At 39.0% G+C, this 25,432-nt stretch overlaps 1 protein-coding gene across 2 annotated transcripts in view; it reads right to left on the bottom strand.

Annotated features, from left to right (window-relative positions):
* CALCRL (calcitonin receptor like receptor) overlaps positions 1-25,432 on the bottom strand; it is a 61,324-nt gene that overhangs the window by 23,316 nt on the left and 12,576 nt on the right. For both annotated transcript variants that reach the window (XM_054069638.1, XM_054069637.1), the window contains exons 2-3: positions 2,426-2,525; positions 1,268-1,412 (exon numbers count right to left, since the gene is read on the bottom strand). In XM_054069638.1, the coding sequence (XP_053925613.1) occupies positions 1,268-1,412; positions 2,426-2,476 (196 nt within the window). In that variant the 5' untranslated portion in view covers positions 2,477-2,525. The remainder of the gene's footprint in view (positions 1-1,267; positions 1,413-2,425; positions 2,526-25,432) is intronic.

Raw genomic sequence — 25,432 nt, 5'->3', positions numbered from 1 at the left:
TCGATCACCATGAAATGGTCTATATCTACAACTTACAAACCTCAGATCTGGAGTACCGTAGGCAAAACAAACTAAATCAATTCAGACTGGATAATGAACACAAACAAAGAGCCCTCAATTGCAGAGACTGTTTTACTGAATTTATTTACATTTTGGATATATACTAAACCTATTCATATCTTTACTAGTTCACTGAAAACAAAGTGGTATCCTAGAAGCCACCAGAAAGCCTGGCTGGGAGGCAGCCACAGCTGAGCCAGCAGTGGTCATGGTGGACAGACACTATTAAATGTCCCAGGGACGGAGGACCACAGTGTCCCTCGAGAGCCTGTTCAAAGCTTCAGTGCACTCACACAAATCTTAAAATTTGAAATAAGCCTCCCTTGAGAATAAGCCAGGGGTTTATAAACAAATCCTTCCCAAAAAGGCATGCAGAATGACTGACCCTCTCTACTAATCTGAAGATGTTTTTATTATCTTCCTTCAGTTTCCTTCTTAAGACTTAAGAATTCCCCCTCAAAGACTGCATGTTTCAAACATCAGGTAATTCCTCCTCTTCTCATCTGAAGAATTTAGAATTTGCCCAGATCCTTCTGAAGCTGTGATGCCCCAGGCTGGACATAAGCTTACACCGTCATACTCGTATTCATTTCTGACCTCCAGACATTCAGTTCCTCCAAAGAACCATCTCAGAAGAGGAAAAAACTCATTGTAAAAGAATGCAATTACCTCTCCTTGCCTCAAACGCCATCCCGTGTTTCCAGAAGTTATAAAGCCAAAAACCGTGAGCACAGACTGGCAGTGTGACTGAGGTTAGCTATTAGTAAGTTACCAGGAAAGGCGTTAATGACACTAATACAGCTTCAGGGCAGGGAAATTATCTGTATCAAGATGCTTTCAATTTTCAAAGGCAGATGTGATCAGGCAGACAGAGGTATTAGAAGGGCATGAAACAAAATAAAGTTCTAAGATTAATAAGTCATCAATTTTTAATCTAGATATCTATTTAAATTAACATTTGCTTATCAAAAATAAAAGCTTTGTGTTATATGAGTAGTGCTGCTACGGACAGGTAATATAACGTATCACTTTATCTTCATGAATCCCAAAGTGACATATGTAGAAAAATGGTAAAAATACAGCTGGAGTCTGAAAAAATGAGTGCTACAAAGACAAGAAATGACTGTAACTAAAGGATCCTAAATGACTATAATTACATCTGTTGAACATTTTCCGTTGTAAAACCTTGTAAGAAAATGAACTTTACCTTCCTTCCTATGAACAGGATCTTGCATGATTTTCTGGTAGCATTCATACTGTGCTGTCATAATTTTATTCCGTGTAACACTGAGTTGAGCGAAGTCCTCTGTCATATTCTGATGCCCTTCAGATGGTATAGCAGCGGCAAAAAACTAAGAGGAAAAAGGCTTTCTTTTAGCAAGTCATGTACAAACTCCAGTATACACTTCTTAAACTTCATTCTTTTAAAATATTATATTTCAAATATTATCTTACTGAAGGAAAATGATCTTCAAATCTTATTATTGACAGTATGATTTTGTGTTTTTCTGGTTAATTTAGCAATTCTTCTTACTACTGAATCTTAACAAATATCTCCAGAATGAGCACAGGAGAGTAACAGTCTGCAAGATTTGTAAATAATAATGGGAAAATGCATAGAAAGCACTGAGACAATCAGAAGCATACAAAGAGCTTTTGCAAAATCCAGTAAAATATATTTAAGTTACATTAGTCTAAAAGGCATTTGAATGAAGCCCTTCATGAAAAGATACTTTCCATATACTGTATGCACTGAAGCTTTTGGCCTCTTTAAAGACGTTTTGTTTCTCTATAGTCTTCTGAATCATAAAGTCAATTCTCAGAATACAAAAAGGTAATAAAAAGACACGACATTCACTCTTATAGAAAATAAAATATTTTTTTTTTAAAAAGTAAGAAAGTGGATCTTGATCAAAACCTGAACATTTTAGCTGCGTTTTTTAAGGAAAATATTTTATTCGAAGCTCTGGAACTTCATGGCAAAACAAAGCCGTAGATTGAAATACTGTACCACTGTCACACATGTGGCAAATCAAAGGTTCCAAGGATGTTCTCTGAATCTGAGCTAGATGTCTCCTCCGCTCTTCCTGAGTCTGCACAGCACTGCCTATGAGTCACTTGTCAACTGTTACTATAAAGTTCTCTGCTAGCAAAAGATATGCTGGGTTCAGCAGGCGTAAATACTACTTCTGTTCCTTTACCCCAGGAATTAAAAGGAGAACAAAAGGTAGATAAAGATCCTGCCTCGCAGATACGACATTTAAACACGAGCTGTGGTTTCTGCATTTCCATAGTAATAATTTACATGGTATTCTGTACACACTTGGTAAAACTGGAAGCAATTTAAAATATTTGTAAGACTCACCACAGTAACTGGTAAGAACAGCAGCAAAAAAGTCATCCCTTTTTTTGTCATTTTTATATCCGGTGCAGCGAATTTTGTTTGACAGCTGAATAAACTCAAACTGCAACAGAAAAGAAGTAGGAAGAATTTTAGGAATTCACAAAACACAAAACTTATAAAAGACTTAAAACAAACCAGGAGTTAAAACAGCAGAGGCCCTCTCAATTTTTTATTGAGACTCACGGTGAGGCCATGAGACATAAATGGAGATGTACAATATGACGTGAAAAAAATGCACTCAATTCACCAGCAGTGAATTCCAGCAGCAAGGATTTTCCTGCACTTCTGCCTCCATTGCCTCAACTATCACCAGTTCTCCAGAGGTTCTGTCTCAGTCAGGTACCTGGTATCAGCTCTAACATACGTGTGCGGCTATTAGCCCCGAGATACGAGTTTACTCACCCACAGCATTGCCTTTGGGCAACCATAGCAAACTGCAGTTCAGTTTCCTCTAAAGTTAAGAAACACACAGACACAATTATTTCCTGTTTTCTTCATAGAAGCTGATTTTTTATTTTGCCATCTCTCGAAGAACTGATCTAGTAAGCAGCCGCTTTTTCTTAAACTACGCAAGGACGGCAATGGCAGTGTGAAAATTGTGAGTTGTAAACTAGTTTCTCTATCTGCAGCAGCTGTAAACTGATTTCTGTTCTTTTTTAGAAAAAACAGAACTACTCAAAACAGCTATAATCATCTTACAGGGCAGACTATTGTGGGAATTGATTCTTGAAGTGTAAAATGCACCTAAACCACACAATGCACAATACACGAAATTATTTATTTTGCACCCAGACCACCTATAATAATAACCCTGCTGTGACCTGTCCCTCAAAATGAAGGGAAACACAGAAGAGATTTCTCATGCAGTATTTTATTGTGTCCTGAAGAATCCTGAGAAGGCCACAAAACTGAGCCTGGAACTCAGGTAAGAACTTATCTTCTGCTTGCATGGTAGCAAAAGACTTCTCCACATTTAGATTAAATTATTACGACCAAATCACCTTATAAAATATAAGTATTTTGTTATACTAGCATTAATGAAGATATTATCTGCCAAAATAAAGAGGAACATTTAAGTGAGTTTAGCTCCCTTTTACAGATTAATTCACTAGGAATAACACACTGCTACTTAAGGTATAAAACTCAGGTACCCCAAAGGTCCATCATACACTCAGCTCAAAGATCCCACTGCTGCCAAACTAAGAGGGCTGCTGGGAGCCAAGCACCTACACGCAAACCAGCCTCCTGACTTAAGCAAAATTTCCTTGTCTTGGAAGTTTTTCTTGCCCAGCAGTCACATTTTACAGGAGACTGGATGACAAACAAATGATTCTACAACGGCCCACAGAGGGAATTTTACAAAAAGCCCATCTTCTAGGAAAAAAGTCTTATTCATAAAAGCAATCATTCTCTATCTACTACTTCTCCGCTTTTGCACTGAGATTGGATCCTCTTAACAGAACCGTAATACAATAAACTGCATTTACTAACTACAAAATATGAGATCGCTGCTCCTTATTGTACAGCTCAATGCAAATACAAGAAATATGTTGTAAAATCAAGTACTGTTGTGTCTGTTTAACCCAGATTAAAACTGCATCAGTAATTTTCCTTCTATTTTTACCATTGGCATCGAATCCTCTTAACACTGATTGCTGGAACCTGCACAGGTAATTTAGCGAGACACTGAAATTGAAGTATGTTGCTCTAAAGGCTCTTAGAACACCGACAATACATTAATTATATTCTCAGTTTGACCTAATACTTCTCTGGAAAATGATGAGAACTACAATGAACGTAATTGTAAAGATCACTGTCTCAACCACAGAAAAATCTAAATACCTATGTACGGTTACTAAAGAGTGAAAGCCAAACATAAATGGAGATACCTACATTAGCAAAGAGACATATATTATTTCGATTCTGCATGATAATTGGTGGCAAGGGAGATAAATTCAAATCTATCATAAGTTTCATTCATTTATAGTTGTGTCTGCTTACTTAGGGAGGGAAAAAAAACACACTGGCCTTCTAAGGAAATTGGAATTATTTGCTTGGTTGTAGAGTAATGGAGTAAACTCTCTCCAAAGTACGCCAAGCACAACTGCACAAGGTTAAACCCCATAACTGATGTTCACAGGACAAGCAAAGAGATATATCAAGTAAAACAAAGCAACCATAATTTAGTGTATGTTTTTCTATACATGCATACAAATGTTTGAAATTATTTTCTCTGTAATAGTTCCAAAAATCCTTTTGCTAAAACAAATGTTGGATGGCAAATTTAAAATGCACGTTCAACCATCACCCTCACTTAGCCTTGCTTATTATTACTTATCTAAAAGATACAATGTCGTACAAACGAAGGCAGAATTTATCTGGTTTGATTAACAGTCCAGGATTATTTCTGTTTCACAATATTAAAAGTCACCCCTTTGACTCTTTAATGGTTGAAATCTTTTCATATCTATTGGGTTTGTAGAGTATTCCAATATCCAGTGCCAAATTATTAATTCTTCCCAGGACATAAAAGATTAAGTGAAGTCTATAATCCATTCCATTTCTCACAGTTGCTAACTGCAGGAAAACTATAGAGGGGAAAAAAAATCTGTTTTCTAAATGTCACTACTTTTGGAATTAATTACCAAATGCAGGATGATGAAGGTCATTCAGATGCCTATTTGGATTTCAGGAAAGGATTTCTTGCATTATTACATGAATTCATTCACTCAACTTTTACTCCAGTTAGTCTGGAGAACTTTCATAGGAAGGTTAAAAACTTTCTTAAGAAGGGACAGTAACTTAGAGCATTGACTGAAGTAGTAAGCCAGCACTGCTGAGAAAGTCAGGCTGCTTTGATTAATCATCTGTTCTGATGAGACGCAGAACAAATATAATTACCAGAAAGTTCTCTCCCTCTCAGAGCTGGGAGGTATTAGATGGAGAAGGAAAAGAAGTTAATAATAAACAAAGAGACCCATTACTAGGTTTCTTTAAATAATAATGCTTCCCAAATTGTTCTTCTGCTATTAAACATTTTTGACAAACCTACTGTGGGGAAGAGAGGATAAACGCTTTGGACTAAGATTAATTTGTGTGTATGGAACATCAGCTTGAGGGAAAAAGGTGGTGGAAGCTTAGCATCCCTGGCACTTTGTGACAACAGGGATCTGAACAGAAACCAGCAGGATTGTGATTTAAGTGATAGGCATTGAATGAAACCGTGAGTCAGTGGACACAGCCCTACAGCTACTAAATGGCTCTAGGGTTTTCCCAGTAAAGGGAAACGTGGATGGAAGAGAACAGGGAATTACAACAGCAAACCAGATCTTCAAAACCCCGTTTTCACTTCTAGTGCATGTTGCACTGAAGACTGGGATACTCTAAAAAAAATAAACAAAAAAGGGAACTGCCTGCTTTTCCTCTTTTATTACATTCTCTGTTACCCAAATTAATGACACTCCAGAGGCTTGTATCATGTTTGTCACTGATAGCAGTGACATCTACTGAAGGAGAAAGAATTCAAAAGGAACTGCAAGCTGAACTCAGCCAAAATAGTCTCTAGTATAGCTTTAACAGATGTTCAGGTTTCTCTTCCTCCTGCTTTCTCTACACAGCCATCCTGCCTCATCAGCTTTTTCTACTTTTAACCTTTTCCGATCCTCCCAAGAATAAATGTCATCCTTGCCGAGCTCCAGACACTTCCCATTTCAACGACATAGCCAAAGGGTTAAATAAGTAGTCAGCAAGAAAAACTGCTCTTTGAGCTTCCATCACCTGACCACATTTAGTACAAAAGAAAAGCACTGGCAGCTTCTACCTTAAGCAGTTATCCTTAAGTCTCCTTTAAAGTCAGAATGCAACTCCATAGGAGTGGGATGGGAGGGAGAGTCTGCTTGCATCACTGCACATACATTCAGATACATGCATAAATATTTTGCACTAATTGGTAATCTTTGATTTGCCCAGAAAAAGAAGAGAAAAAACACACCCAAAATCCCAAAACATTTTCAGTAAAAATTACATACCTTGCAGTGTGTTACGATCTTGCAACGCCGAAGCTGAACATGTGCAAACACAGAGGTATAACCTTCCTCTCTGACTTAAAACAAGGGTCAAAACGGCTATTTTTCTTGACCCAGACTCCCCTCTTCTTGCTGTTGTTCTAGCACTCCCTGATTCTGTTTTGTTGCAATATCTCTCATAAACAGTCATACAGAATGTTTTGTTATTTCTGATTCTTTGTAGAGTGAGACATACATCTCAAAAGTATTTAAAACCTCGGGCAATCTTTAGTTGTTTCAGCCCAAGATACAGGCAAAACCAACAAGCTGGAAAATGCCCACCCCTTCTCAAGCATCCCTAATTTGAATCATTGTAGTACACGTCAGAAAAAAACAGCAAGTAGAATTACTCATGGGATCTTTCACTGACATCTTCACTCACACAAACCTACTGGGAAACTGCCTTTAGGGAGGCAGATTCTCTTCTGCCTTCTGCCAAGATTTGGACCAACTGCTCTGATGCTACCACACAACAACCCGCAGCTGTATGTACGGTAAATACTCCATCCTCCTAACAACTGCGGGGCTACGGCAGCTCAGAAATAATAGTTATGGAACAAATCTTATGAACCCAGGGGGCATTCCTTCACAACACCAGAATTCTCTACCTACCACTGAGGCATCACCAGTTTCAGACTCCTAGAACAGGCGAGACAGGATATCAAGAGTTTGATTCTCCCTGAGACAGTTTTTACAGTACAGAAGCATCTCTTCACAGCTTCCAACAGATTGCACTGCACTGTGCTCTTCATTCCGTTACTGGCAGGGCTTGTTTGTTTTATTTTCAAATGTATTTTCCTTCTGTTATATACACTTGAATGAACTGCAACAGTCCCCAAAAGATATAGGTCCAATGTTGCTGGATATTACAATAAACAAAATTTAACTTATTGGAATGGAATTTATTATTTATTACTTATTGCTAATGCAATTGCTACAAGAAGGCATTCCTATTCTAGCTGCAGCTATTCTTTCAGACTCACAGTATGATCTCCTCTCTTCAAATCAGATGGAGCACACATCAGGAAAAACAGAACAACAAAAATAAAAAAAAATGCTCCTAATAATATTTTGAACTCATTAGGAGTACTATGATAGATCGTCGCGTGTACCACCAGCTGGTAGCAAGCAGCATCATAAAGACAGACCACTGCAAAGATCTCATCTGACAAATGCAGCTGCTTACAAAGGGATAAAGTGAGAGCCTCTCCTGCACTGCAGAACAAAGAGGTTTATAGGACCCATGGACCTCCACAAGTGAATCAGCAATAAGGAAAAGTTTTGCAATATTCATATAACCACCATGAAAAGTACTATAAGAAATAAACCCAAACTTTCTAAACAAGCTGCGTGTTTTTAGATATCCCATTCTCTGTACCCACAGCACTGCTCACATGCATGGAGACACTATTAAAAAAAGTCACACCAAAACGTTCCCTCCGCCTTCTACCTTTCTTTCCGAGAGTTTTTCCTAGGGAGCAATTGTGGCACAACAGCCTTTGGCCTCTTCTTGAAAATAAATAAAGAAGAAACAGAGTGGCATATGTCAATTTTACTCTTCTACTACTTTATAAGAACTCACTGTGCATGAGATGGTAGTTCAGCTCAGTATGAGAAAGCACTCGCTCAGGCCACATGCTACGTGTGTCTCGAGGTCTCAGGCTCCTTGCAAGCAGAAAATTAGCTTGCAAGCTTGCAAGATATTTCACATGTTTTATTCTCTCTATTAGCATGCAGATATTTTTGTTTTTGTTTTTGAATCACCAGAGGCCTCGCAGAGATTGCAGAACCATCTGTAGATAAGATTACACAGATTAAATTACTCCTGTGTCATTTTTCCCATTAAGAGCACTTGGCTACTGTTCAGTTAAGTTTTGTCTCCTGCATCCAACAGAAATTACTAGCAGTAACTGACAACACACTTGGTCAGCTCTAACAATACCTAACATCACAAGAACCTACCACAGAGTGGTGCTACATTTTCCTGGGGAGGAGGGAACCCTCACTGTTTTGCAAAGCTTTTCTCCTGCTGTTCCTTTCACAGACCCAGATGACACTGTAAATTATCACGAGAAGCAATATGGCCTGCAAAGGTTCAGTCAAAACCCAAAACCCACAAATAAACAACCACAACAAAACGCTCCAAATCAGGGTTTGGGGAAGGAAACCTCCATAAGGTTCTTTCCCTGCAATATTCCGCAATTTCAGCTCTTGGCAACTTTAGTTCTCTCCACAGAGCAGACTGCAGAGCTAAGATGTTTTTGTGTCTCTGTCCACCACACCAATTTTGGCTCTTTAAAATAAGATTTCCACCAATAAGAAAGGTAGAGTATTTCTTCCTGGCTTTTACACAGTCAGGTCTTCTCTCGGCCTCTGTGCTTTCAATGCTTTTCCTATACATTACAAAGACACTACCCCTTCTTCTCACATATGATGAACTTCCCATTGACTTAACATACGAATCATAGAATCACCAGGTTGGAGGAGACCCACTGGGTCATCGAGTCCAACCATTCCTAACACTCCCTAAACCATGCCTCTCAGCACCTCATCCACCTATTCCTTAAACACCTCCAGGAAAGGTGACTCAACCACCTCCCTGGGCAGCCTCTGCCAGTGCCCAATGACCCTTTCCGTGAAAATTTTTTTCCTGATGTCCAGCCTGAACCTCCCCTGGTGGAGCCTGAGGCCATTCTCCCTTGTCCTGTCCCCTGTCACTTGGGAGAAGAGGCCAGCTCCCTCCTCTCTGCAACCTCCTTTCAGGCAGTTGTAGAGGGCAATAAGGTCTCCCCTCAGCCTCCTCTTCTCCAGGCTAAACAACCCCAGCTCTCTCAGCTGCTTAAGACTTGTTCTCCAGCCCCCTCACCAGCTTCGTTGCTCTTCTCTGGACACACTCCAGAGCCTCAACATCCTTCTTGTGGTGAGGGGCCCAGAACTGAACACAGTACTCAAGGTGCGGTCTCACCAGTGCCGAATACAGAGGGAAAATAACCTCCCTGGACCTGCTGGTCACACTGTTTCTGATACAAGCCAAGATGCCATTGGCCTTCTTGGCCACCTGGGCACACTGCTGGCTCATGTTCAGTCAGGTGTCAAACAACACCCCCAGGTCCTTCTCCTCCAGGCAGCTTTCTAGCCAGACTTCTCCTTGTCTGTAGCACTGCACAGAGTTGTGCCCCAAGTGCAGGACCGGCATTTGGCCTTGTTAAACCTCATGCCATTGGTCTCAGCCCAGCGGTCCCGCCTGTTCAGATCCCTCTGCAGATCTCAGAGATGCAATTGCAATTTACAACCGTTTAAGTTTTCCAGTGCCTTCAGGTGTTTCAGTATGTGCTACTTGACTATAGTTCCATAAGCGCTTGTTATGAAAACTGTACAAGCTTAATTCTTTTCCCCATAGCCCTCACCCAAATTGTAGTTAAATATGCCATTAGGCATAACTCATCAAGTTCAGGGCAATGTTCTCTAAGCCATGGTATTTAAATCTGCAGCATTCCTTCAAGCACAAAGTAACTTAGAAAGAAGGTTGCTCTGCTGAACAAAGTTATCCATAAAAATGCTAGAGCAGCCACTACCAAACACCCTAGAACACATTATTAATGGAAATAAAGATGACAGTGGAATAACGAACAATTAAATTCCAATAGCTGATTGATTAAGACGCTTTAGCACTGGTGCTTCTCTTTTTTTCTACCATATTAATTTCCTGCCATACTAGTTAAGTTAAAAACATATTCAGTAAGTTTTCCTGAACTTTCTCCAAAGCAATTGCTATGCTGTGGCATGGATGTTCCAATTAACACATTGTTTTAAACACAAGGGGATTGTTCATTACTTTCCTTCTTTTCCATGGATTTTATACTATGAAAAAATTGCAGAATTTCCACACTCAATTTATTAAGTATATGTTAATGCCTCATTACCCCTCGCCAATCTGTATTCCTGGTGTTCTCAACAAAAAAAAAAAATACCTAATTGAAACTGAAGCAAGACGTCCACAAACACACGCAGCAAAACTCACGGATGTGACCTCAGACCCAACTACACAGAACAGCACAGCATCACAAATTTGCTGCTAGATCAATTGAACCTTCCCACCTGAGCTCAAATTCTATTACTTCATTCCAGATGCATATTAAAAACAGTGAAGGTCTTCAAGATCTTAGGAGAGCCCTTCAGGAAACACTGAAGGGTGTGGGGCAGCCCTCAACTGAGGGCATTGGCTTCTTTGCTGTGACTCCAAGGGAATGAACAGAATTCCCTAACCACACACGGAACTTAGGGAAAACAAAAATGTTTTGCATCGTACTTTCCTCAGAACACGCCTGCTGACACTAACAAGAAAAGTGTAACCTGCCAAAAAAACCCAAAACTGCAGTAATCTATTACAGATACAGTTAAACGTGGGCAATGTTCTTTGTCATATGATGTGGTTTTAGGTAGTCCTGTGAGGAGCAGGGAGATGGACTCGATGTTCCTTATCAGTCCCTTCCAACAGGAGATAATCTATGATTTAATGACAGATGTGAAAAGTAAAGTCCATCCCTTCAACGAAGACTGCTCTACCACCATGCAAAAATTATTCCTGTTCTGAATTAAAACAATGGCAGTATGAAATCATTAATTCATAAAATAAACCTTTACACCGGTACAAAAATTCTTGCTGAGATGTCTGAAGTTTTTTTTTTTTCCCCAGACACTGCTTCGAGGCTGCACAGAATGAACCACTGCTCCATGTACCCCTTTCAGTCAATATTTCTATTCAAGCAATTCTGTTTGACGGTGTTTACCAAGTAATGACCCAAAAGAGACCCAAAGGTTTCTTTGTGAAAATGTCTACAACGCAAAGTCATTTTCTCAACTGGCTGAGTTTTAAAAGTTTTCTGTTATTTCTTCATTGACACATGATAATTTTACAAGAACAGTACTTCCACAGTTCAGAAACTTTTCTCAGGGTCAGGACAAGGCAATGTGAATGGGAAAATGGCTTAACTAAAATGCACCAGGACTTCTGTTTTTTCAGAACTTACCACTCACGCTTTTTCTCACTTGCCCCCACACAGTTCAGCAGTTAAGTGGATGAAAGTCACGGGTTTTACATTAGTTTCTTCTAGATTTTCATTTAGAAATGTAAATATTTGCACACAAGTATACGCAAACTTGCTATAATTCAGTAATCAGTAAATTTTTCTAAAGTTGTATTGTTTTTAATTAAATTATTAATTTTTAGGTGAACCATGCCACACCAGCAACTCAGAGCAGGATGGAGAGGGAGCAGGTGGCCAGGAAACAGCACTGCTTATGCCAGCATAAACACACTGCTGCTGCAGCCGCTGCACCAGAAACTATGTCCTAACTTTGGGTTCACCACTGGTCAATGACTTGAACAGAACTGATGAACCAAACATAGATAAACTCTCCACAGAAATGTCAGAGGCACTACGGTCTTCCAATTTTTGCTGGATTTCTTTCCTTTACTCTTTTTTCTTAAAAAAAAAAAACATAATACAAAGAACTAAAATATCCCCAAAGAAGTCTTCTTTTCACCAGCAATAATTTTGGTCTGGCTGAGATGGAAGTTCATGCCAAATATCAACATTTTCTCTCATGGCTTATTTCTGATGCATTTACTATTCAAAAAAAGTTCTCATAAATCTAAGGCAATTTTAGAAAAATTCAGCTTGGTATACTTCTTCAAAAGAAAATAATTCGCCAGCCACTTCAAAGCCTTTACCAGGTCAAACCGAGACACCACAGTCCAGAACATTTCCTCTTGAATTTAAAATTTCAAATGCTAGAGGTCAAAAGTCCAAGATCTGGAATATTTCACCCTTTAGATATTAGACATTTCAAGTTATACTGTGCTCAATTATCAAAACTACTAATCCATCCTGTAGTAAATATCAAGAACAAGTAGCAGCCAAAACCAGCCTTTAGAATTCCAGCGGTCTGAAGCTTGTCTCCCTTGCTTTTTAACTAGCTACAGATATTTCCCATCTTTCCCGTGTTTCTTCATCTGTTATATTCCTAAAACAGCATTCCAGCAAATGTTTTAAACTGGACTTGCACAGAGTGTGCTAGCCATAAAGGACTTTGTGGCTCAAGAAAGTTAAAAGCCAGAGTAGTTAAAGTTGATATCAATGATATGGAAAGAAATTTCCTTCTATATTTTTATCAAGTCTACAGTGCGGAATAATGATCCTGAGCTGCATACCAGTGTGTGCACACCTTGTGGAAGTGCCCACAGACACTGCCAAGGTCTATACTCAGTGCAGCGAAGGAGAGCAAAGGCTTGTGAATAACTTCTAATGACAGAAAAGAATGGCTGCACTTACACAAAGGGCAGATTAAGAACACAACAACGCCAAATCATTCATTTATAATCACAGCTTTTCCTTTTATACACAACTCTCTTTCTCCTCACAGACTAGCTGCATAAATCATCTTAAGGCCACCATAAAGCAGGTAGAGCGTTAAAAGGTTTCTCTCCTCTATCTACATCTCCTTCGGGTGAAGACGTGCCCCAGGATATTGCTACAGCCAATGATACTGTAAATTAACATCATTTTCCACCAATCTAAGTTAACATCAGTGTTGACAGATTGAGGAAAAAAACATCAATATTTCAGAGTTTTCTAAATGGGAATTTCCTGCAGTTTCATCCACATCCTACCACACCCACCGGAATACTCAGGTAGGGACAACTCTGAAACAGACTGAAGCATCCAGGAGTGAAGAAACACTTGTTTTGCTAGAGTTCATAGAATCACAGAATCACTCGGCTGGAAGGGTTCCACTGGGTCATCGAGTCCAATCATTCCTAACACTCCCTAAACCATGCCCCTTAGCACCTTGTCCACCCGTCCTTTAAACACCTCCAGGGAAGGGGACTCAACCATCTCCCTGGGCAGCCTCTGCCAGTGCCCAATGACTCTTTCCCTCAGTTTAAAAATTAATTACAGGATCACAGCAACTAACTAACCAGCTTAACAAAACGAGAAGTGAGATGCTTTGAATAGGATGCAGACTGCTATTGAGTGACTTGTACTAACCTCTTGCGGTATCTGCACTTCGCATTCTTCTTCTGATTTGAAGGTGCACACGGAGAACACAACACAACTGGCACCAGTATAAACGCGAGAGTCTCAGACTTTTCACATGTTACATACACTCCCCGAACAGGCACTGGTGACTGTGTGTCCGTCAACTGTCTCTTGCAAAGTCTTAATTCTTTCTTTGAAATACCAGAGATTAACAACTGCTATAAACTGGGCGGTGAGCTGGACGGGCTGGGTCTAACCAGCCTCGTATTTCAGTTGACATCCTATTACATTTTCATGCTGTTAATAGAAAAGTGATTCTGTGCCATTGAAAAATTCTGCTTGCAGAGATTATGCTTCCGGGAAAGATGTTAGAAGTCTGAAATAGCAGAAGCAGTTGGTGGATCATCTAACAATTTAGCTGGCATGCAATCTGTAAGCCACACACATATTTGATGGTCAAGCACTGCCCTACTTCGCCTCCTGTGAATGAGGACCGCAAGGATGACCGTGACTAGGATTTCTCTATTATTGCATAACCGCATTGCATATTACAGCCTTTGGACAATGCATTCCATCTGTTTCACATTGCTATATAGTAACACCGCAGCAGAATGAAATATATCATTGCACATCATCACATAAAATCCTCCGCTCTTTGTGAAGCGGGGATTTTATAGGCAGTGCCAGCTGCAATCTGTAGGAAGCAGTGTGAATGTTTCCATGAATTCAGTTAAAGATCATATGCTCAGGGTGTGGCCGTGGGAAAGACTGGTGTATCTTACACACAGTCCCCAAAGTCCAATTAGTGTTCCTTTAATTACAAACAGACTTTTCCATATCCTTTTGCAGTATTCCGCTCTGACTTACCTGAATGCAAACCAAAATAAAATATTAACTATGAAAATTAAAAATATTATTAAAAATTGGACACAAAAATCACTGTCTTGATAAACTGGAGTCTCACTTGGACACCGTGCTTCATGGAGATGAAATATTACACACCAAATATAATAAAACATTACGAGCACTGTAACTACAGCAGAGGAATGGGAATCAAGCGCAGCTATTCTGGTCATAAATTATGTATAAATGTTATTTATATGTCATTTACAGATTTAAGCACATTATCTCCCCTCCAAATGTAATAATAATAATAATATAAAGGCAGAAACACGTAATGGAAAATCTCAGTTAAAGCTTGTCAAAATTGCAAGCAACTGAAAATTTCCGCTGCAAGCATGGAAAATGTTAGATGGGTTTAATATAGGTGTCCATATTTTCTGCACACTCACATCCTGCATTTATTTTCCTGCAGAAAAAATTCAGAAGTTCTCATATTGATTTCACACTCCTCCATTAAAAAAATCCCTGGCGGAAACAAAACACACGGAATTTAACAGGAAGTTAAAACATCCTCAATTGAGCTTGGACTGCCAATGTCTCAGATACAACTGCTGTACCCACAGTCAACAGTTCTGCTAACAGACTTTAATAACAAAGCTTGGACATCAAATTTTCAGGCATTATTAACCTCAGACTGAGGTACCAAAACTCACTGTGAAAAATAACCTTTGCATCCATTTTTCAGTTTGTTCCTGCAGCTTTTAACTTCATAACATACCTTAAGAGGCTCATCCACTTCTTGCATACGTATTTTATTCAGTCAGGACTTGCACCCCTCAACCGTCACCCCCTCAAAGCTGTATTTGCGTATCGTGTTCCACAGAGCATGCAAACCTTCAAATTCATCTTGCTGAGAAATTTTGTTCACAGCTGCTTGCTTGGCAGAGATTTGGCTGGGGGGGAGGAGGAGAGGAGAGGCAATTTTCCAAGCGATGGGGAAAAACAGTACAAAACTTTCATCATCAATGGCCTTGACATTGCTGGAGCCAACGGAAACAACATCACCCAACTGATTCCATGAGAGGGAACCATTCAGAAACAAACAAACAAAAAATCTCCTACATTTATTTCTATTAAGGTAGCTTATGCCAAGCTTCCTTTGGTGAAATCCAGATTTCTCTTGCATTGGCTTCCTCCTGCTGTTGATAGAGCTGAATATTTGCTGAAACACAGCAGGCAATGAATGTGGTGTTCTGAATTAATCAACGTATATGGTGGAGAGAGAACTCAGTTTGCATGAATTGCCATCTTTTTGTATTTTCCAAAGGCACTATCAAGTGCTTTATTAGTGAGATACATAACCGGGCCAAGAGCAGACATAAAATATCTGTGCTAATTCTTAACTGGATGCAAGACTTGCTGGCAAATGAATTCCATATCAGGTATGTGTCTTACTGAGCCCGTAAGTAGTTTTATAAAAATGCAAATGCTTGGCTACTGCTGCAGGTCTACACCACACAAAGAGCAGGTGACCTGGTTGGTTCATCCCTCCAGCCAGTAAATCCATTTCCTTTTCTCAGGAGAGTACTAGAAAACAACTACAGCACTGGCACATTTTATAACTGCTCAATAATGAGGATACTGCACAAGAATCACAAAGTATCACTATTCTTCACTTTGTTTTGCAACATCCCAGATCTTTCCTGACTGCGCACTGCTAAAAACAGTTGTTGCACACCATTCCAAAACTAGTAGCATTTAGTGATGGCATATAAACATTTTATAAACTAGGAAGCAAAGTACTTTATACTTTGCCTAGGCAAAGCATACAACAGGTCAGATGTCCTGTTCTAAAAGACGTGATATCCCAGATATGAATTCTATAAGATGTTGGGTTATCAGTCAGCATCAGTTGCAACCACCAGACTAAGTAAATTAATTCCCATGTTGTTGCTATCATACCAGTTCTAACCTGTTAGTCATTATTGATCCTCAGGCTGTAGCCTTTACATCACTTTCCAGGGCTATTGAGTAGAAAATCTCTGAACTGTGAACCCCACTTGGCTGGTCATCTCTGAGGGTCAGACATTACAAAGAGGATGACCCTAAACATCTGTTGAAAATCAGACTACCAAACTGATGGGAAATTAGGACTAATCCAAAAGTCAGAGCCAAATCAGCTACTGAAAATATACAGTGCTACACAATGCAGAATGATTACACTGTGAAGAAAATGGGTTCAAACAAAACAAATTTAAAAAAAAAAAAAAACCAAAAAAAACCCCCAAATTTAAAAAAAACCTTCCATGCAGTTTTATCTTTAAGGTCACAGAAAGGCACCAAGAAAGAATAGAAAGAGCAGTTGAGAGTAAGAGGATTAAAAATACTGCTCTTGAATGGAAGATCCAAGAGCCCGCTGCCATTATCAGTACAGGTTTTGTGAAGGAATTCTTCAGTGATACCTGGCTCTTAAGGACATAGCTAATGTAAGAGGGATTTTAACCAGCTTAATGTCTGACTGACAGTCCTGAGAATCTCAGTCTCTTTCAACTGCTCATGTAGCAGTAAAATGTAATGTGTGCAGATGTAATATTCACTCTGTGTAGAACAGCAGTGAGAAATGTAGTGTTTAGAATCAGCAACTACTTTGATTTGTGGTTTTGAGAGGCATGCAAAATCCTGCAGATCAGTTCTGAAGGATATAAGGAATAACTCCCTGATGCGTCTGAGAAAAAAATCAGAGAATTTAAGTGACTTGCCCATCACCACACTCCAAGTTGTGTCATGTCAGAGATTCAAATACCTGCTCAGAAATTAGCAATAGATTTACCATCCAGTTCTGCAGGGACTGTCAAAGGGACTCGAGAAAGAGAGTAAAAGTCCTTGGGCTAAGTAAGAGAAAACCCAGACGAACAAAAAGTCAGGAAAATGTAACTCAATATTACTGCTAATAAACTATAAGTCGTTTATTTTCTACACCTGTCTGTCATCTGTAACCGTACCTACCTGTTTGTAAGACGGTCTGAGACGAGAAACTGTTTGCAGGCTACAGTGCGTACAGAATTGCCTGCGGTATCACTAGGGGCACTTCAGATCCCGAGTTTAAAAAAAACATCTCCCACAAGAAATTCCCAGTGTCACTTGAGTAACTCTTACATTAATATCTTCTTTGCATCTAAGAAACATGAAGCAGGCTCCTCCCATACAATTTAAGTAAAATGATTACCTAAGGTGACCTCTTGTGCCCCGCTCCATCCCTTCCAATCTCATGTTACCCATTCCAAGCACTCACCCTGCAGACTGAATTGCATAGAATAGCATTGTGAATGACAGCTTTTTCAGCCAGCTTAATCATGACTTCCACCAGCATAATGAAACAGTAGTACTATGTTCCACAACGTAACAGTCACCAGCAATACAGAGGTATTAATAAAGGTCACTTAAATACCTGATTTTAACAATCTGGCAGTCACCTTGATTTCTACAACTCCTTCGCTTCTCCCATAAAGCCCTAGGAGGAATTAGAAATCTAATTCCGTGTTACCATTCCTAGACACACGATCACAAAGGAATCAATACTGTCATTCAAGCAATTGTGACCGATGAGAATCCTGAATTAATTATCCTCTACAGCACTGCATATAAAATAAACCCATCTGAAATACATAAGTTTTAAATACTTCTTGATTTTTAAAGTGATCACTCAGTGACAGCAGCCAAACTCATTGCCTCATTACTATTATTGCTATAAATTACACAATTATAGTGCCAGAATGAACTACCATAAGTAGTCTGACCTCTTAAACATGTGCCAGAGGACAAGAATGTTAGCAAAGGACAGAAACCATAAGAAAATTATTAATACTTGAAAAAGAACTTACTACCATGTAAAATAGAATACAATTTGCATTGCAGTAGTATGCATAACATACATAAGAGATAGATATCCATTTTACACCACAGGAGATTAAAAAACGGTATCTCATGATTATAATTACTGCGTATCTATTTTAAAAAGCTGCAGACATAAGACCCAAGTCTTCATTTAGATTCTGAAGCTCTCTCTCAGACTAACAGTGATTTTGAACAACTATATAGTCATTTTAGTTGGGGAAATGCATTCATAATAGTCCAGATACACCAGGGATTTCTCAAATCTCTGCACTCAAAACAAAATAAGAGAACTGAAAGGGTGTTAACTTCAGTAGCTAATTATAGCTCTTCAAGTACCAGCACCATTAACCTTTTGCAGTCCAGAAAATACCCTGGGGACATTCCCAACAGGTGCTGGTGCAGATGAAATGGACCTATCTAGCTAATCATGACAATCCTTCCATCTTCAATTGATCTTCTGCAATAGCAAAAGGTAAACACCACATATGACTATTACAGAAAGTTCTAAAGCATCAGAAATTAAACCACTGCACTTCATTTTGATTCTCCTATAAACTGCTAGTGGCATAGCCAGTCCCCAGCAGTAACTGCCTCTACGTCGCGGTCGCAATCTGCACACAGCTCTTACTACACGCATCCTGCAGCACCTTGCCAGGGCTACTCCTCACACGTACAGGTTAATGAGAGACACAAAGACCAAAGGCTAAGTTCACCTGCCCACACAAGGGCTCCCGGTGCAATTTGAGATGCCTTGAGGGTGTATGAGACACTTGCCAAACTTGGCCCCAGTGCCACTGCGTGTCCTGCACGGAGTCCACCAGATCCCTGGTGTGCTTCCCGGGCTGTAGAAGATGCCCGTGTACTGGGTAATCACATGTAACACAACAAATCCCTCCCCTTTTAGTGACTACCCTTGAAATGGCTCAGTTGAAGAAACAGGAAGGAAAAAAATAAAAGAAAAAAAATGCCAAAATGCGAATTTGATGAAGAATAAAAAAAACACAGCATGTTTATGTTTGGGGTTTCCTAGCAGTTCCACTAAAGTCACAAACTCATGACATGCCCAGGGAGAACCAACAAACTCAAAAACAAATGTCGCGTGAAAAGAGGGTGACATTTAAAAACAGGCCACTTCCAAAAACTGCAAAAGAAAGGGCAAATTGGTAAGTAAATTTTGAGATAAACATCAACAAGGGCCAGAAGAGCGCTGTGGGAATTTGAGGTGAGATCCCAACAAAGGGCTGAAATATCATCACGGCTTCACTGTCAGAATCCAGAAGACTGGAGGAAAATTGCAAACGTAACTTGTAGTTTTCCAGCAACTGTAATCTATTATAGTCACCAGGACAGATGAGTATTGTAGGCTGTATTTAATTTTTCCTGTTTACACATGCTTTTTTTTTTTTAAAACAATGTATACCAGAAAGATGGACAAATGCAGAAATATGGAATCGCTTTTGCAGGAAACAGCTCCTCCCAGAGTTTAAGTGACCAAGAGAGTGTAATGATATCGAAGTACAGAGAAGAGGTGGAGGAAAGGATGGTATCCTTTCACAAGAAAGATTATTTTTACTGAAGTATCATTATCAGTTGGGCTTAGCGCTTGCTTCTGTGATCTTATAAAGGGAACACACCAGCAGCCTCCTCTGCTTCCCAGAGCAGCACAAAAGAAATATAACTTTGTAGAGAACATATTTAATGCAGAAATATATATACAAGGAGAAGTGTCGTGCTTTGCTGAAATAAGACCAAGCAGTAAATCTAGATAGTCCCTTGAACAATTTAAGGTCTCTCAAATAAAGTATTTTTATCACATAAGTAAGAGCTGAAAGGACCAAACAAAAACCACATCCGCATTGCTGTATTAGGTCTAAGTTTTGCTCAAGGTCTCTTCCATGGAACTTTGGTGACTGTTCAGCTGGAAATTGAGGGCCCAAGAGATTTCTTGAAAGCAGTAAGGGATATCCTGAGTCCCAGCCAGCAGCCTAACAATACAGCTTCCAACAGCCAAAACTGTGAATTGTGTATGAACATCTCTCATTACTGCACTGTGTGCTGCTTGTGGAGCCTTCATGCCACTCTACTTTAACTATTAAAAGTGTTCTATTTATAAAAAGTGTTAGATGCCAAGTAACAGGCTCCTAGTCTATAAAAATACTTTTTATTTCTTCATATATTAAGGTAGTCAGTTTTGAAAGCTACACCGTGTAATTCTAATGTGTTTCTTTGGAAAAAAAAAAAAAAAATTGGCTGTGAAAAATAGATTCCATACCTCACTTTCACATCATTTGCATTTCACGTCTGACCAGTATAATAGGGAATTTTCTTTATGATAACCTGCTCTGGATTAAAATTAAATAAAAAAAAACATAGCCAAACCTAAATTTAGAAATCTACCTGGTTCATATTAAATTCTCATTGAAAACCTATGTATCACTGCTCTTTCTACCATAAAACAGCTCAGTGCATTTCCCTAAGCAACATCCTTTCTCTCCTACATAGGTGGAGCTGATCACTGTGGGATTGGATTAGTTTCTTGGCAAAAGTTGCAATGACGTACTTGCTGCTGCATCCTAAGGTTTGTTAGCATTCCTCAGCTTAGCTGTATCTACCACATCCCAAGGGATAACTAAGGAATTATTGCAGAAAGCTGTTTTCTGAGCTATGGATTTCAGAATGTTGTCCTTCAGAGCCATGCTTCAGTGGCATTAGCTGCGTTTGCGTCCAAGGGATAAAATGCTTCAATAACTTTCAGTGCTATTTGCACGTTATTTCTTGTTTACTAAAAAACTTGGAAGTAAGAAAGCAGGACTGCTCAAATCATAAAAATCTACAATTTCTAAAGTCAAAGCTTAACACAATTTAATCTCCCATGCAACAGTTAAAGAGCTGTTTAGAAGCCTGACAATCTGTAACTCCTGTCATGTTTTGGTACATCTGACAGTTAATTTTGCTTGGGGTCTTTTTATTTAACTGCAGACACAGACTTGTTGAGACAAGCACAAATGCAGCCATTCACACCTTTAACATTCTCCCCATGCTACTTCTCACAGCAGAGGGAATCCACTGCTCAGTGTCATTTTTCTGTGTTCCTTCCTCTACGCGCTCCTGGCTTGTCGGCTCTGTCCGCTCTGGGTGCGATAGTGACCATTCCCAAAAAGCTTCTTCGTTACAGGAATTGTGACGGTATTTCTCTGACTCTTCCCCATGCTCCACTGGCTCTCACGCCATCATGAGTGGTAACAGTCATTGAAATGTAACTTCCACATGGAGGGCATCGGGAGTTATTAAAATGCAGAATGCCTCACACTCACATTATTAATTCAATTCTCTTCTCATGTTGCTGTAGGAAGGAGCAAGACTTGAGTAGCTGGTGAGAACTGTCCCTGTCCTCAATAATGCCAGATGCTCAAAAGGTTCTTGTGCACACATTTCGTTACCGTTCCTGGAGAACAAGCGTACTTCCTAGCTGGCAAACATGAGTCTTCCCACTACAGCTAATATCATTTATGACCATGTAAACTTTAGAACAGTAAAAAAAAAAAGCTAGAGAGCTGTTGTTGATGAAGATGTTACACAAAACAGGAGCACGCTTTCCTTTCTGCGCTAATTCCAGGAGGAAGTCAACACAATTAATGGCTGAGAAATATAAAAATACTGTGTTACTTTATTTAGCCCAGCATATAAGTTGCACAAACACTAAAGATTTTTCATTCAGCTGCTTTCAGTCACTGTTTATTTTTAAAGTTTGGATAATATCATACTAAATTTGTTAGCCAAATTTGTTATTAGATAAAAATGTGAGCTTCAGAGTAGTAAATTCATTTCAAAGACCATGAAGGAGAAATTTTTTCTTTATGTGAAGCACTGCAAAAATAAATTCAATTTCTTAAGGTGATGCATCCATTTTTTTTCCTTTTCAGGAAGCACCGTGCACAGGGTACAGTTAGAAGTCAAAAGAAGGCTACTAAAGTTCACTGGCATAGATCGGATACAAGGTGGAATATCCTCTGTTTTGACTGCAAAGGTTCCATTTCAATTATATCTGTGAAACAGCCTTAAGTATTCTAAAGTAATGAAAAGCATGAGTTGCATTACAAAAATATAATATCACTGTGATATTCTAACTCCTGAAAACAACACGTCACTGCTAACAACTCAAAACTGTCTGTTTCCACAACATTAATTGGGCTTGAGAGCAATCTGTCATGGAGCCAAAATTTTAAAAGCTTAAGAAAAAACAAAAATAATCAGTATTAAAAGGTGGAAGTGGTGAAAAAAAGACCTCAATCCCAGTACATGTAAACAAACTTGCACATTTTCTTTGGTTTACTGGAGACATGGCAAGTTTGTCAGCCTTACAACACTTCTCAGGCTACAGCTAGTGTTGCAAGGTACAAATATGTATAGAATACGGTACGAATATGTGGTATGATTACATGTAGACCATCAGCACCTTGAAACTGCTTAAGCTAGCAAATTCCTGGCCCTTGTATTATAAAAGTTACCTGATATCCACTTAAAATTTGTAAAATCTAAGCTACTTGCTCAGATAGGTGCAAAAGCCAGGAACCAATTCACAAATTAAAAGCAAAGTTAACTTTATTAGCAAATATAGGCAATACCTAAACCATCTCAAACTTGGCAAGTCCTCTCTGATCAGACTTATTTTGGAGGCACGTGGTTTCCATTAATGCAGTTTTTACTGCAGCAGATCCGCACATCAAGCATACAAAACAATTCTGCCTCCATTTGTACTAGACAGGGCAGGAGGGCGCCAAGGCTGAAGCCCAAGGGTTGAGAATTGATGAACAAATTCACTTCATCAAATAAGTAGCAGGACAGTTGGATAAGCCACGTAGCCTTCTGCACATTTAATGTTCCTCCAAGGGCAAGCAAGTTCCTCCATATTATCAACAGAGTGCACACAGGCACAAAAATGTAGCAAGTACGATTTTGAAACAAAACTCATTAATATTGCTAAATTAAGAGTAATACAAAGATGCTAGCACAGGTCTGCTCAGTGCAAAAAGCACTAACAGTCTACCAAGAACTGGATTTCCCTCTCTTTATTCATATATATTTTGAATATATTTTTGTAAGTCTGTCACCTAATAGAGGAGTCTCACTAACATTATTCCTGTATGCCAATATTTCCCCTGAGCAGCTGCAACAGTATGTAGATGCTAGAGAAGTACATTTTCCCCAGGAAAATACACATAACTAAATAATGATAAATTCTAAAAGAGCACCCTAATAAGTTCTGTAGTCACAAGTTGTGCTGACCAATGTATTTCCCCCTCGCATCCCTCATATAGATAAAGAGCTTTTCCTCCTAAAAGGCAAATTAATTCAAGCTTATGTGTTCAAACTGTATTTTAGGAGAGCGTGGATACTAACGTCATAAATAAAATTTAAACCATGTATCTTGGTAGTTTACCTATTATAGAATCAGGGACTCATAACCAGGTGTCACCTCTGCATAATATATAGTTGACCATATACGGAATGTACATCAAAAGTGTTTTTCTTTGAATGATTATGTTTACTGATTTATACTGATGAAAGATGAGAAACATTTCCAGTGCACTCAATTCTAACTCCCTAAGAAAAAAAAAAACAAAACAAAAACAAAACCAAGAAACAGCACCAGCTGCTTGGCAGGACTCTGCTAGAATGATAACATGGTCTCTGAGCGCTCTTATTCAAGCAATGGAATTAATTACTGATGAACACTAACACAGCACTAGCACTGACAACTGCATTGCCTACACCATCTAGCAAACAAACCATTTGCTCATGGTAGCCACTGCTTTAATACAGAGCTTTCCCAGAATTATTTTGGCATCTATTGTACTTCTGGAGTAAAACTTGAACAAAGTAGTCAACTGTCTGAAACAATGAAACATGCACATCTAGCAAAGACTGATTAGTACGGAGAATCTGATACAGCATTATTTAAATCTACCTGAAATTAAGCACGGAAAAAAAGCATTTTCTTAAATAATACCTACCCACTAACTTGCATTAATCTTCAGTAGCCACAGTCACCATTAGAAAGTGAGCATGAACAGGTCCTATGGAGAATGATCACTCGGAATAAAAAAGAACATGAACAAGGAAAGGGACAAAGGAAGTTCTTAATACAGCTGAGAGGAGTGAAAGAACAAAAAAGAGCTAAAATTATGCAAAAATCTTTATCCAAAAAGTGACAAGGGAAGAACTGCAACAACAAACAAAAACCAAAAGAAAACAGGAAATAAAAACCCAAACAAACAAACCTTCAAAAACAGTCACTCACGAACTCTGCTGTAAGCGTGTGATAGTCTAAGTATCTACACTTTTTTGATTCGTTGGTCTGGAAATTTGGAAAGGAATCGCATGAGAACAGGCTTTCTGATATCTTGGATACTCCCAGGTTATAATTCTGCCAGAAATAATGCAAGAGCAGCCTTTTTCCATAGTATTCTGGTACTTGGATTCTAACTCCAGGAAAAGAGTAGGAACTGCAGAGGCGTGGGAAATATAAAGGGAGTGATCAGTAGTAAAACTCTTTCCCCATTCCTCACCAACACAATACAGTACAGCCTGATTTTTGGGGAAGACACAAGAGGACTCTACTTCCATTTGAATCACTTCAACCTTTTCCAGTTTTTAAAAAGTACTGGTGCTATTTAAAACAAGCACCTGACAGGAGACACAGCTTCATTCAGTTTGTTACCAAATGATTTTCTAGCAAAGATCAAGGATTTTCTGTCTTCCTTAAGCATCGTGTTATGATTTCACACAGGATTCCTGTGGCGTACAGATATGGCTGGTAAATAAAACAGGATGTTACAAAGGTTACCTTCCTTATGCAAAACAAGGAAAATGGTTAATTCATTGAAAGATTGAAAAAAAGGATCTTCTATCAGTAACAATGATAACATGCCTGCTATCAGGCTGGAGCAAAACAACTGCCCTTTTTGTCATTGTAAATTGTGATGCTTATTTTGACTTAAACGTTCTTCTAACTGTGTGCATGCAGTATGCCATTTTAAAATGTGAAGTTCACTCTACTTATTCATGCCAACGGTTTTGTTTTCACTGTTGGTTTTTTTTTTATATCACACTGTCAAATTAAA

This window comes from Cuculus canorus, chromosome 6 (genome assembly GCF_017976375.1).
Source record: "Cuculus canorus isolate bCucCan1 chromosome 6, bCucCan1.pri, whole genome shotgun sequence".
NCBI classification, from domain to species: Eukaryota; Metazoa; Chordata; class Aves; order Cuculiformes; family Cuculidae; genus Cuculus; species Cuculus canorus.
Note: the sequence above shows the minus strand (reverse complement) of the source record. Positions and strands in the feature narration are given on the sequence as shown.